Here is a 14,668-nt window from a genome sequence, read left to right on the forward strand (position 1 = left end):
ATTAGAGTTGCTTGGTTTTGACCTCAGGCTGGGTCATTTCACTCAGAATGTCATCTGCTGCTCCATGACCTAGTTGTTCAGCATTAACAGGACCTTCTGCAGTTCTTCAGTCTTCGCTTCCCTATTCTATCACCAATGAATCACAAGAGAAACAGGTTTTGCTGAGAACGGCAAAACTCCTAATACATGGCAGTCAATCTGGGCTCAGATTTCAGATGGATAGAATATGGTATAGGAGGCATTTACTCAATGGTTGTGTTTGCATTTTGGTTTTGTGCTTTTTTGCAGTTCCTTTGGAATGTAAAATGCTTTGAAAAAATACTGTTTTACAGAAAATTCTGCTCAGCCTCTGTAGCAGTTGAAAGAATCAAGCATTTATTTTCCAGTGATGACTTCTTTTGAACTTGAGATTTGCTGAAGTTCTAACCTTCATAATTTAGTGGTCATTAGAGTATTATTTAAGAAAAGCTCTAGAGCCATTCAAATAGATGGTAGTAATAAGACAAATGAATTCTTCATTGTAGCCAGGGATCTTTTCCTTTATACTGAAAATTTATTTCTGACACTACTCAAAGGATTGGTGTTAAAACCGGTGCACTCCTTTTGCATATCACCTTTTTGAAACCTATGTTGTCTTAGGAAAGTACAATTTCTGAAAATGGACTGACAGTGAGGCTCCAAACCTTCTTAACAAAACACCCCCTTCCACTCAGTACTGGAGGTAAGGTGATGATGCTGGTGGTGAGGTCTGTAACTATATTATAGCTGTTACTGTCTTTGTCAAACCCAGTATGGATATGTGGGCTATTCCTGTCTCCTTACGATGATCTAGGATGCTTCTAGGGCAGTAAAATAGCTATGTAAATAATTTCCTTTCTTATAGAACAATTATTTTTATCCTTTGTAATTTCTGATGTGGGGTTTGCGGGAAGTCTAGAGGGACCAATGTTTTGTATGACTAGGTACTGTTAAAATTGCATTGCCTACCATTTAAGCTAAGGAGGAAGAAATGCTACAGGCTGAATATGCAATCTCAACTCAGTTCCCTTGTGATTGTGCACTGTACGCTAGACTTAGTAATTTACTTGATGATTCCTCATGTATGTGGGATTTTATGCTGTGTGAGCTGCTGAGAAGTGGCATGAAATGACATGACTAACAAAGGGCAAGTCTGAGGGCATCTGGCTTACAATAGGTTGAAACTTTGGCATTTGCTCTTTATACCTTAGTATTATAGAATAAAGCTCCACTACTGTAAATATGTGTCATTTTAGGTAACAAAATTAATATTTTGGGAGAAGGAAAGGTAGGATCTGAGTCACTCATCCAGAAAGAGGAATGTATTGAAATAAGTAAAGAACCAACCCAGGATCGAACAAAACGAGTGAGAGGTGGAAAAAGCCAAAAGAGGAAGAGGCTTAGGAAAGACACGGGAAAGAAGATGAAGAAGAAAAAGAAAGGTAAGTAACTAACACATCAGGAAAAAGAAACATTGTTTTTAATGCGTACGCCTGCTGTAAGTTGCTTTAGAAAAGCTGATGTGGCTGTCACACAGTGTTGGAAATGGAAACTCACAGGCCATCTCTTTGGGTTGCCTCTTTGAATGAAGAGGTTCAGATGTCCTGGGGCTGTATACTAGCTCGAGAGAAAGAGCAGTGTGCTGTCACTGTTACCTGTATGTGAATCATGATTGCACTACTGTACTGTACAAACTAAAGAAATTGTAATAGTGTCTGTGCCAGATTAACTCCTTGCAATTCGCCATCAACTTTTGATAGCTGGCTTAAAGATCCTTCATGGTATGATGCTCTAGGTAGTCAGTTTGCTAACTGAAGTGCTTGCTTTCTCATTCCTTGGAGAGGAATTAATGCACTTTACTTTCTCAATGGCTACTTCCTTCCCTGCTTTTGCCTTCTTACAAACTCCAGCTGGTGCTGACAGTGCCTGTGATAGGAGTTTGAATTAATCAGAACATGTAGTGCTGAGGTAACTAACTGGTTTTTCCCTGGATTTGTTAGAAGATGATTCTGCAGAAAAAAGCAAGAGACTCCGCTACCATGATGAAGCTGACCAGAGTGCCCTGCAGAGAATGACACGTCTGCGTGTCACTTGGACAGTGCAAGAAGACAGTCTGCTCATGCTGTGCCGCATTGCTAGTCATGTGCTAAATGCAAAGGTATTTAGTAGGGCCTCTGTTTAATAGGTCTATATATCGGACACACATTTCCTCAGTCCTAGAAATCCATCCTGGTTTTAACCATCATTTGTGTATGTAAAAGCTGAAGTGTAACTCTGAACACTTATGCTCTTCACACAGGTAAAAGGGCCCTTTGTTCCGTGGCAAGTAGTTCGGGATATCATGCATGCCAGCTTTGAGGAGTCCCTCGATAAAACTTCTCATTCCGTTGGACGAAGAGCTCGTTATATTGTCAGAAATCCGCAGACCTATCTTAATTATAAGTAAGAAGGTTTCTGTCTGTGTTCTAGGTATAGGCTAAATTCTCCTGCAATTAAGTGAAGGGATAGGTTCCTCCTGTATTTTGCCTTATTTCATGTAAATATAAATTTCAACTTTTTTGCACCCTAGTGCTATCAAATCTATATTGAATTGGGAAAATTTCAACTACGTACAACACCTTCAATTGTATCTGTTGTAGAGTTTGCCTTGCGGAGGTTTACCAAGATAAAGCCCTCATTGAAGATTTCATGAATAGAGAAAATAATTATGAAGATCCACAGGTAGGAGGGAAGTATTCTAAAGGTCACAGAGTACTTTACGCTGTTTGGACTACTGAGTACTTGCACTGTTTTGATTGCTGTGATTTCATATCTTTTCCTTGTACCCTTAGCTATGTTTAAAAATAGCATCATTGTAAAAATGCAGTATCATTGCTATTTTGAGAGTAAAGTGGACACAGGCAGCCTTCCAAAGGCACGTAAAACAGCACTGCTGTGCAACAAAGAAGTCTGTTTTTTCAGTGCGTTTGTTTATAAACGTCCATGACTGAGCATCCATATGCACTGATTTTTTTTAAAAAATCCTCTCAGCCTCCTTGTTACCTGAGCAAGAAAACATTTTTGCTTTGTAATTTCTTTATTCTGGCTGCATGTTGAAATATTGCCTTAGCTTTTGTGGGTGAGTGCAGGAATGTAAGCAAATTTCATGAGAAAAGTCAAAAGTCATGATCAGTCAAAAGATTTTATTTAATTTTTGAGCTTTTTATGGCTTAATGAACCACAATTCCAAATTGAAAAGTTGTTTATGCTTTCAGTGCAAACGATTCCATTTTGAATTTCAAAAGTTTTTCACAACTGAGACAATGTCACAGCAAGATTTTCTTTGTTTTTATCCAGGAATGACAATTCATATTATTGTCAGAAAATCCCACCGGTTCTGTTTTTAACCAGTTCTGTTGTTAGATTCATTTTTGTTTAAATGAAGAATAGCTGTTCACTGGTGAGACATTGCTGAAATAAATGCATGTGTCTCCATCCCTGAAGTCTGTCTTTGGAAGCAAATAAAACCTTGTTTCCAGAGAGATATAGGACTGTTCTTGTGTAACAGGTGTCCTCCAAGCCGTGTTTGTACAGACTTAATGGAGGACATGATAAAGCCCAAAGAGTATGAAGAGGAAAAAGAAGAGTTAAGCAGATACTTCAACAAAGCTGTAGCAAGAGATCTTATGCTATTAATTCAGTGTAATTTTTTTTAATAAGTTCATGGTGGGTTGCTTGTAGCTGCGAGCTTGCTTACAGACAGAACCTGCAACTGTTAAGTAAATCAGCAAACACAACCTCCACAGAGCTTTTTTTGACGCATTCTCTTGTCTGTTGTACTGTTTCTGACTTGGTAATTCAAAACCAGTATTTCTACTAGAATTTTCCAGTAACACTTTAAAAGTAGAGGAATTTCCCATGCTAAGAAATTGAGGTTGATAACATTTCTGTCTCTTGTTTTCAAAGGTTTGTGCAAAGGAGTTTAAAGAGTTTGTGGAAAGACTGGGAGAGAAATTCAGTTCAACCCTGGGGAATCCCAAACTTGAGATTCCTGATACTTTGCAGGAACTCTTTTCCAGGTATTTCAGTTACAATGCTTTTGACTCCGCATGTGAGCTGAGACAGTGAGAGAGGAGGGCAATTCAGAGTAGACCTCTTCTCTGTTATGCGTGCTTTGCACCCTCTGTTACTTGTACTCTTGGCATCAAAAGAAGTTTCAGTAAATACAACAAGCAACATTTCTCTCAAATCCATACTTCCTAAATACATACAACTAATTTTCAATTATTCGCATAAGCTTGCTTATTTTAAACCATTCCCATTTTGCTAAATAAGACCTTTTGTAAACTGGAAATTCACAGTGTCAGATTTTCATAAACTGTCAAATCCTCAGCCTTGTTACTAGAGATGTCGATACCCAGGTGTAACATTTTACCATTTTGCAGATTAACTGGCCCCATTTCATGTCACAGTTTGTAGATGGTTGCTCAGCTGAATCATCTCAGTGCTGCTAAGAGTGTTGGTACAGAAGAGCACTCAGCCTTGTATGGCATTCTCCAGCCCCAGATTGTCAAGTTCTTTCATGATGAATAACACTTGGAGAGAAGTGTGAAAATTTGGGTCTCAAACCATTTTATGATAAGGAATTTAGCACCTTTGTAAATTTTCTTACTTTGGGAAGACCTGTACATTACAGCAAAAGTGCTGCCGATGGTAACTGGAAGTCTAAAACCTCAATAGAATAGCAAATCTGTGTAGTTCTATACTGTCTCCTGTCAATGTGTTTTATCTCCTTGTCAGCAGATAGCTTAGTGGAGTGAGGGAAATTGACCTGGACAGTTCTTTTAATTTTTGACACTTGTGCTGAGGGCTGCTGGAGCAGATGGTTCCCCTGCGCTGTTTCAACACTTGCCTTATTAGCAGTTGTACTTGACAACCTCTGGGTTTCACAGTAGATATAAAATCACAGAATATTACTTTTGTTTCAGTGTTTTCCTTTCCCTTCCCTTAACTAGATTTCGAGTTCTAGCAATCGGAGAAGACACAGATCAAAATACAAAAGAGGATAGTCTAAGCAGGTGAGTTGCAGTAGCACTTTTTTTTCTCATTAGGATTCCCAAGGTCATGTCAGCCCTCACATCTGTGAAGGTCATGTAGTCTTCTAATTCAGCACGTTTTCCATCTGGTTTTTTTTCTGTTAATAAATTTGTACACTGCAACATACTTTCACGAGGCTGTAGGGATCTCTGACATAGATTATAGATTTAATGAATAAAATGACAGCAGCAATGCCCTTCTCATAATAGTGGTCTGTTAGCACTGGGACAAGAGTGTCTGTTTTCTGTGTGGGTGCTATATCTTAAAAGGAGGAGATGTTAACAAAGAGAATGTTTGTTTTGTGTCAGGTTGATCCAAAAACTCAGGGTGAAAGGTCAGGAAAAATGTAACAGGCTCCTTTTACATTAATGATCCTCAGCTGTAGTGATCTCATGCCTTTATACATCTATTTCAGAAGCAGGTGATCGAGTTTATATGTTTTTGTGCTAGTTTAATACATAGGTACCTCAAGCTCACAAATCATCACAAATAAACTTTTTCTTTCTTTTTTTTTTTTTTCTTTCAGTGTCTATGATATTCATTTTCTCGTGCTACAGAATTTGATTCAAAGCACTTTGGCACTCTCAGATAACCAGATGAAATCTTGCCAGTCATTTCAGGTACAGTAACTGGACCAAACTTTACTGGTCATACAACTCTAAAGAGATTCTCCTTCCTACTTGGATATATGCCTTTTTCAAATGGGAGAAAAGCAACCCAGAAACTTAGATTTGTATCCATTCTGGAGGGATTATTCTCTTCTGCTTTTAGGAAATTATATATTCTGGGCAGATTTTCCAGTATGTTGCTTTGCTCTCTGATGATGAGATTGCAAGATGCGAGGTTGGAGCAATCACCAAAAACCATACGAACTAAACTCCGCATCCCTTCCACTGGGTCAGACTGGACTGTGATTTAGTGCCCACTTGAGCAGTTGGAATTATGCTTTGTCGGAGGTATCACAATGTCAGTCTTAGTATCCAGCTGACACTGGTGTTGGGAAGCCTCTCCTTCAGCATTGGAGATCACAAATAAATATAATCTATCAGTCAGGCACTCATTTTAAAAAATAATTGAAAGTTCAAAGGGAGTTTAATATGTCATCAGCAGAAAGAGTGGAGCATAGAAAGCCAAGCTCATGGAAGCAAATACTCCTGGTAAAATGATGGGAAGAATCTACCAAAATATGTTGCAGATGAGCATTTTTTTACGTATATAACTCTAGTGGGAGCCTGATCCGTTGTTGCTTATCAAGTGTTCTGTAGTATTTAGTTAATTGGCATTTACTGTGGAAAGCCTGGAATTCCACAAAAGGAATAGAATAGTCTAGTTAAGTGAATTTATATTTATCACTTGTAGCTCAATATTCATTTAGTTAATGTAAACCTCAAGTAGGTGAGTCTAAGAGTTGGATTCAAAGCTAACACTGCCTTTTACTTTGAACGGGGTTTTTTGCAGACATTCCGTTTGTACCGGGAGTACCGGGATGACATTCTTGTGAAGGCTTTTCTAGAGTGTCAGAAGAGAAGCTTGGTCAATCGCCGTCGAGTAACCCACACACTGGGACCAAAGAAAAGCCGGGCTTTGCCTTTTGTACCCATGTCATATCAGCTGTCTCAAAGTTACTACAGGTGAGTGTCAGAAAGGTCACTGTTTGAGCAAATAAAAGAATGTACCCATGCATGCTTGGCATGGAGGAGAGAATACACATGAAGTATCCTGAGCAAAGAACCTGACCATCACATCTGACGCTGAAATGATGAAGGTAACATGGATGTATGTTAGCCCTTTACTCAGTTAGCAATTAGGGCCTATTCTATATTCTACTCTAGGGAATAGGGCAAGTTTACTGGGCAAGCCTTTACAAAGGCATACGCAGAGAAGTAGCACCAAAGTTCTAGATGTGGTGGAAAGATTTCTTTAGTACTCTTGCCATCCTGATGGTTGCTTGCTTTTCCTGTCCAGTTGCTTTGTGCTGTGCACTGTACCTGGATGTCTGTGGTGGGGGAGGAGAGTTTAACTGTAAATGCTGAAGCAGAAGATGAGATCTTTGCTTTGTATTTGCTATGTAGTACCTGACCTTTACATGATGCATAAACACCTAATGTTCTGGAACTAGTAAAAGGATTGTGAAAGCAGATGTAGAAGGTACTTGATCACCAGCTTTAGCATGGAATTTCAAATACTTGACTGCTCTGTGCTACCGTGGGTTTAAAATTCATATACAGTAAAAACAGAAAGTTTTGTGCTTCTTTGAATTTGTCTTTTTGTCCAGAGTTTTTACATGGCGGTTTCCCAGTACAATTTGTACAGAGTCCTTTCAGTTCCTCGAGAAACTCAAGGATGCTGAAAGATCAGACCAGCCAGATAACTTCTCATTTAAAGATCAAGAAAGCAAAGAGTCAGAAGGAATGATTGCATTTCCTATGGATGGACCTGGTGGCCAGTGTGTGGCAATGCTTTCCCTATTCTCCCTGGGACTTGTATCTGTGAATGTGAGAATCCCAGAGCAGATAGTTGTGGTGGACAGCACTATGGTTGAAAATGAAGTGATAAAAAGGTAAGCACTGTTATTTCTATTAGTAAATATGGTTTGGGGTAACCTGTACGAAATTGGACAGGCATTAGCATTTCCTGTGCTGTACTGTGGCATGTTTTACTGAGATATCGTTTAGATTTTTATTTCTGAGGCAAAATTCTGAAGACTTAATAGCACTTTAGTTAGTGCCTGGCATTATAGCCTTGGGCTGCATTTGTCTTCACATATGTGACATTTAAATTGCTAGGCACTTCGTTCCCATCAGAGCTAATGTGGAAAGGAGAGCAGTGTGTGCTAGATGAGCATTTTTGTCAACATTGTACCTTACCATTTCAAGGACTAAGAAGGATTAGTAACAAGGTTTCAGCTTTATCAGTGAAACCTGTCTCCACAATATTGCTTTTATGTATTGTCTCCTCTTTGATTCTTTTTGGGTATTTTTTAAGCCTCCAGTAATTGCATACCACTGAAATTGAAACTCTCCCTAGGTAGTCTAATCCTATTCATAGTTATCCTTACAATCATTCCGTGTTTTCTTAGAGTGCAACTAAAATCTCTTGCTGTAGTTTAGCCTGTTGCTTTCTGTTGTGTATATACATGGAAAATACTTTGTTCTCTTTCTCTTTAGAGCAGCCTATTACCTAATTGAAGATTGTTATCATAGTCCTTCTCCCATAATATGCTATTCTTTAAAATGAGCAGCCTCAGTTCATTTACTTCTGTTTTTGGTATGTTATTCACGTTATCCACATCTCTGTCTTTCTCATTATTTTCCTCTGCACTGAACTGCAATGTCAAAAAAACAAATGCCATGCTCTTGCTGGCAGGTCTGTGCCAATTACATCATGTTATATAGGTGATATGCCTGCTAATACACCCCAAGATGATGAATGGCTGTGGTCTTGCCAAAAAAAAAAAAAAAAAAAAGCAGCAGCCAAAATCCCCCAGTGCGATGATTCATGTACAGCTTATGAGTCTTGTGATTCACTATAACAAGTTTATTTTCCTTTACCTAGTTAATTGTTTCTCTTAGTATGGAGGGACAGGTGCATAGTACTATAATATAAATAAGATGCATTTGTCCATATGAAATGGCTTCCTGCTCTTTTCCAGACTGTTTCTCCAGTTTGCTGGAAATGTTCTGAACACAAATCCTGTATCCTCATAAACTTGCAGCCTCTCCAGTTTGGTGATCCCATGCAAACTTAAGCTTTTAATTACCCAGGTCATTAGCAAAAATACACTGAATTCTGGACTAGTCCCATTTCTGAGTACAGGCATCTGAGTCGAGTTGTCCAGCTGGTTATGTACTCACGCTATTTTTTATAAATAATGTGTTCCCTCATGGTTTTAAATATGTTTTGGGAGAAGGCACTTAGGGTCTAATTCATCTTAGAAATGGTTGGAAGGAACCTTTGGTTGTCTCTGGCATAACCTGCTTAAAACAGAGGCAACTTCAGAGTTAGATCAGGTTGTTCAGAGCCTTCACCTTTATTTATAATGGCTCTTGTCACATCCTGGAAAGAAACAGGGTTGGTTTGACAACGTTTGTTTCTGGGAAATCTATTCTGGCTGCTACTACTATTCTTTATTTTGAGGCTGTCTGCACTTTGGTTTATGTTGGGGTTTTGTGGGTTTGGTTTGGGGTTTTGGTTTTTGTTTTGGGTTTGGGTTTTTTTTGAAGTAACTGAAGTGTTTGGTCTGTAATTCTTTCTTCTCCTTTTCTCCCTTAAAAATAAGCACTGCTGCCCTATGCTGCAGTATCCATTATGGTCTCAGCCTTTGTGCTCTGACAGATGTTCTCTCATGATGAAGCGTCTGCTGAACCAAAGACGTTCAGCACTGTAAGCTGAGATATTTTGGGTTCATTTCAACATGTCTGCAAAAAAAAAGAGTTTTCTTTTCCAGGGACCTTTAGTGTATTTTCTGTAGTTGCTTGTTCTCAGCACTTTAAATCAGCCTGGTATGGACATACCCACAGCTGTTCATGACTAAACACTAGAATGCAGAATAGCATGTGTTCTTGCTCTGCTCAGTGTAATGAGTCACTTTCTTATTTTGGAAAAAAAACCCAATAAACAAACAAAATGCCTCTGTTTGCTGTAGTTTGGGAAAAGAAGGACTTGAGGACGATGATGATGATGATGACGACTTGGATGACAGCTCTGGAGGCAAACGGAGAATAGAAGTGAAAGCTCGTCAAGCGTCTCATACCAATTACTTACTGATGAGAGGCTACTACGCCCCTGGAATTGTCAGCACACGCAACCTGAGCCCCAGTGACAATATTGTGGTCAATTCCTGCCAGGTGAAGGTTAAGCTGCGATGTACGCCAGTTCCAGGAAGACTCAGCTCTCCAGGTTAGTTTCTGTTTTGTCTAACTTGCACGGAAGTGGGTTGGAGCAGGAAAGAGCTCATGAGCTGAGGAACTGATTTGAACAAAGCCCCCTAACAGGAACATTCTTTTTTTATTACACATTCAGATTGCCTTGTAATGTTTTCTCTCCTGACTTAAAACAAATAGGTGGTTTACTTACAGAGGTACCTTTTGTTGGTAACAAGTCCTTGCCTCTATTTCCTGTTGTGTGAAACTATTAATCCAAAGAGGAATTCTGTCCTCTGCTCTGTTATCCTTTCTCCAAGAGGTTTTCCAGTCACCTTCTGTAACTTAAAATACCATATTATGTCACACGCAGGCTTTCTCTAAAGAGAAAAGAAAATCTTTCAGAGCTCCTTGAATGGAAATTCACATTTACTTGCCTCATGCAAGTGCCTGAAATAGTGGTGTCTGATCTCTGGCCTTTTACCTACAGTAACTTAAACATTTTGATAATATTAGGGCTTGAATATTTCCAACTTATCAGCACTCCCCTTTCTTGAAGAGCATCTTCCTTTCAGCTGTAATGCAGATGTATCCAGGAAAGCCTTTAGTTGTTTAGCTCTTTAGTTGGAAGGTTAGAAGAAGCTCTTTAGTAGGAAGGAACACTAGCTCTCCCTGTCCATTCCTGTTGCTGTTATGGCAGATGTAAAATAGAAGTTCTTTCTCATATCTCTGCTGCCACACATGCCCTCCAGGTCTGCTGAGCTGATGGCTCATTACAGTTGTTCTCATTTTTCCTTGGCTGTCAAAGAAGTCCAGCTGTCACGAGTGTCCCACAAGGCCTGACGTAAAGGCAGCCTGCTGATAAAAGGGTGGGGAGTGGGTAAGAACAGTGCCAAAGCTACCTTCTAATCATCCAGGACTGGAAAAAGGTGTTACGCTGCTTAAACTTCAGAATACTCTGTACAGTGGGGGTCAGTTTTGTGCAGTGATGGACCTGTCTCCAAACACAGCAATGCTTTGTTATACTAATTGTACCAAGGCATTGTCAGCTGGTAGTTGATACCATATTTGGCCAATAGCTTTCTGCCATGGATCAGCTGCTTCCGATTTTTTGATTAGTAGGGTCTTCCATAGCATTTCCTTGCCCTAGACTTTTCACTTGACCTTCTTCGAGAAAAAAGGAGATGATTCCCTCATTAACTTAGACTTAAGCTGAGCCAGTGTCAGAGAGAATACCAGTAAGTCTACACTATCTTTCAGCGATACTTCACTTTGATATGAGGGTAAGCCCTTGGAAACCAGCTTGCTTGTCTTTTACAGGTCTTTTCAGAGACAAATATGTAAAAGAAGAAATACATAAGAAAGCAAAAAGGAAACTGCAGCAATGAAGATGGAACACTGACACCTGTTTTTAATTGGAATAGTCTAGAACACCTCTAATCTGTCTGTCTCAGAATATTTATCTTTCTGTAGCATATTGCATAGTAACAACTGCCTCTCAGCTTATACACTTGGTTTTTGTTTGCTTTGCAGTTTCTTCTCTGCTTGATAACATGGTTGTGGGTGTCTCCTGCCTCCCTGAAACTTTTACCAGGCTGATAAAAGTCCAGGAAGAAAATTATGAGGTTGATCAGTTCCTTCACGAGTGTACAGAACGTTATGGCTATAATCCTAGAGATGTAGCTGCCGTTTTGGAGATCCGTAATACAATAGAGGCAACTTCCCACTTTGGAATTTGCAAAACTGAGCTGAGCAAACGTCTCTGCAGCTATGAAGAGGTGGAACCTGAACGCACCAGGAGCTTGGAGCAGTACATTCAGGTGGTTTTACAGACAGCTGCTTTCCATACATTAATGTTTGCATGCTTAGTATTCACCTTGAATAGGACAATCTTCCAGGCTGAAGCAAATATAAATGGAACAAAGCTATTTATATTAGGCAAGAGATCACATACCAATACCTGATAGCAATCTCGCCTCAAAGTTAGGAAGGCCAAAAATGAAAGCAGCACTACTCAAAGACAGGAATGAACTGTTTCAGAAACCTAGAGGTACCAACATCCACCCTTGGAAGCAAAATACTCTTTCCCAGTTACATTTTAACTTAAGTTAAGCTGAACAAAAATGTCTTGTGCTGTAATTTCAGAGAAGTTTAAGGGGTAAAACATCTTTTCAACCTCAGTGCAGCAGGACAGAAAACTGAACATTCTACTCAGCTCTTCCTCTTTCTTTGCTGCCAGTTAAAGATGGCAATTCCATGATATTTGGTTAAACTGACATCTGCCAGTGAAAGCTACTGAGACAGTTTTTGATGGTTTAGGTTTGTTTGTTTTTGTTTTTTTTTTATAGGACCTTATTGAAATGCAGCAGGTTTTAGAAGTAGGAGGCCATACTGTAAGACTGGTGGCAATAGTATTTGCCAAGCCGTGGCTATTACATTCAGTATGTCTGAAGAATAAACCAGATGATTCTGATCAGCAAGGTGCAGAAACCACTCTCCCAGATGTACAACAGGATTGCCTGCCATCAGAACCAAAGAAGGGAGAGGAATGTTCAAGAGAGGAGGAGCGGCTGGGAAAAGACACAGAATCTGCCAGTGATGAAGAACCCCCAAGGAAGAGACGTAAGACTCAAAATGATGTCCTTCAAGATGGCAGTCTACTCTGCCAGGGTGCACAGAGTGGTTTGAAAACTGCAAATGAAAATAACCTTGACACAGGTGTTACTGATCCTGTTACAATGAAGAAAGCTTTAATCATGGTTGAAGAGACAGAACTCCTAGCTGAACACCCAGTCTGTGCTGCAGATGCTGTGAATGTGGACACTTACAAGGAACAAGACAAATCTTGTTCTGAGGACAAAGAGCTTGAAGAAGAGAATGATGAGCTCGGCACTGAGCACAACAAGCAGATGCCTATCCTGGAACAATCAGCCAGCGAGCAGTATGATGATCTTTCCTACTTACAGGAGAACCCAGGAGTCTCTAAAGGTATGTAGGAGCGCTCTACATCCAAGAAACAGAGACTAGCTCAGTGTCAGTTGGTCGCAAACAGGTAGCTCCATTTTGTAAGAAAAAACTAGATTCTTTATGAAGCTGTATCAGTTGATAGAGGTTTTTGTTTCTCACAGATGAAGTGGCATTACACTACTTGATCTGGAAGGTCTCTTGGAGGTTTCAAATACATCAAAGGTTCCTTTTTGTGCCTATTGCTGGAATGGTCATGACTAGGCCAGAAATGTGTTTTCCTTAGAAACTCATTTCTGTGTCTTATTCTTCTCCAAAAACATAGTTGGATCTCAAGTTTCTCACCTCTGGCTTCAGTCCAAAGGCTCAACATCTCTGAACCTAGAAAATACAGTGCAATTCATATACACTTAAGTAGAACGCCCATGACTGAAAGTTGTAAAGTCATTAAACCATTCACCAGAAAGCAGCACATGCCAGTGAGAAGATTAGTTGCCTCATTTGTAACCCAATTTGACTTAATTTTCATTTCCTTTTTACTGCCACTTTTCCTTTTTAATAGCTAGTAGTTCTTGCCAAGCTTTACATTAAGTAGGTTGTTGGGTATTTTATTTTGGTTTTCTTTTTATCAGCTCTGATTTCAGATTGAATTACAAGCTAACTGCTTGTGTGGTATTTTGCCAAGATCTGCTGTTACCCACGTTTGCAGCTGCAGACTGCCATGTGAATCAGTGCAGGCTGATCCATAGCGTCTTAGAGCTCAGTATTGTTTAATTGGAGCCTTGCTGCAGGAAATAGACTCAGGGCTGCCTAAACAGCGAAGCCTTCAGCAGTTCTTAACATGAAACTACTAAAGTACTGTTCTGGATTTAACTTCCTCTACCTGTTTGTAATATAAGCAGAGTTCGTACTGGTCTTAGGGATGAAGGCCAGCTTCAGCTGTTAGCCTCTGGGTGTGGTACAAGTACCTACATTAAGTAATTGTATAATTGAAGCCCATGACATAATGCATAATGGAAGTTGCAGAGACAGCCCTCACTTTGAAACCAAACTCTGCTGAAATCTTGAGTCTTAGAGCTACTTGGACTTTTGCTCAACTTCCATAGGATTACCAGGAGCTTTAAGTTAAAGCCACACAAGTGCCTGCATGCCGAGACCCTGCACAGTGCTCTGTGTGAAACTTTCAGTCCATAGAATTACTGGTTGTTCAGCCATGTCATCAGACTCCTGGGAATAAAACTTCTTGCGGTGATTTGGTAACGGAACCACAAAAAATGTGGTTGGAGTAGACAGATGTGGTTGTGAGGTGTGGGAAAGAGAGAGTATGCTGCAGACAGGGAATGGCAGTCAGCGGGAGCTTAGCTCTCCCCATGCAACTGAGAACAACACGCAGCATAATTTGCTTGTGTTATTTTCTAACATAAGCTGTTGTATTTTATAGTTTAGCCACCTTTTGCTTTCCTTCCACTAGATAAAGAGTGTGGATTAATTAAAAACCATGTGTTCTTTTTTTTCCAGGAAGTTCTATGACAGATGTATCCCAGGCTGCCAGGGACCGGTGAGTAAGAGAGATGTCTGCAGAGTAACTAAACACTTAGCACTGCCAAAATAATATCTGGAAGCAAATGATTTGGAAACTTTAGTTTTCATGTTCTGATGGGCAGTGAGCATTGATGATGGAGAAACTCCATGTTGTCCTGCATTTTTCTTGTTAATGTAACTCATGCTCATATGCATGCTGAAAAAAT

The 14,668-nt window shown here is 39.7% G+C and overlaps 1 protein-coding gene across 2 annotated transcripts in view; it reads left to right on the forward strand.

Annotated features, from left to right (window-relative positions):
* GTF3C1 (general transcription factor IIIC subunit 1) overlaps window positions 1–14,668 on the forward strand; it is a 41,550-nt gene that overhangs the window by 24,119 nt on the left and 2,763 nt on the right. For both annotated transcript variants that reach the window (XM_064461986.1, XM_064461987.1), the window contains exons 22-35: window positions 640–721; window positions 1,275–1,460; window positions 2,019–2,176; window positions 2,318–2,460; window positions 2,658–2,739; window positions 3,964–4,076; window positions 5,013–5,075; window positions 5,621–5,714; window positions 6,553–6,725; window positions 7,370–7,654; window positions 9,740–9,993; window positions 11,490–11,776; window positions 12,305–12,944; window positions 14,439–14,478. In XM_064461986.1, coding sequence (XP_064318056.1) covers window positions 640–721; window positions 1,275–1,460; window positions 2,019–2,176; window positions 2,318–2,460; window positions 2,658–2,739; window positions 3,964–4,076; window positions 5,013–5,075; window positions 5,621–5,714; window positions 6,553–6,725; window positions 7,370–7,654; window positions 9,740–9,993; window positions 11,490–11,776; window positions 12,305–12,944; window positions 14,439–14,478 — 2,600 coding nt within the window. The remainder of the gene's footprint in view (window positions 1–639; window positions 722–1,274; window positions 1,461–2,018; window positions 2,177–2,317; window positions 2,461–2,657; window positions 2,740–3,963; window positions 4,077–5,012; window positions 5,076–5,620; window positions 5,715–6,552; window positions 6,726–7,369; window positions 7,655–9,739; window positions 9,994–11,489; window positions 11,777–12,304; window positions 12,945–14,438; window positions 14,479–14,668) is intronic.

Source organism: Phalacrocorax carbo, chromosome 10 (genome assembly GCF_963921805.1).
Source record: "Phalacrocorax carbo chromosome 10, bPhaCar2.1, whole genome shotgun sequence".
NCBI lineage: Eukaryota > Metazoa > Chordata > Aves > Suliformes > Phalacrocoracidae > Phalacrocorax > Phalacrocorax carbo.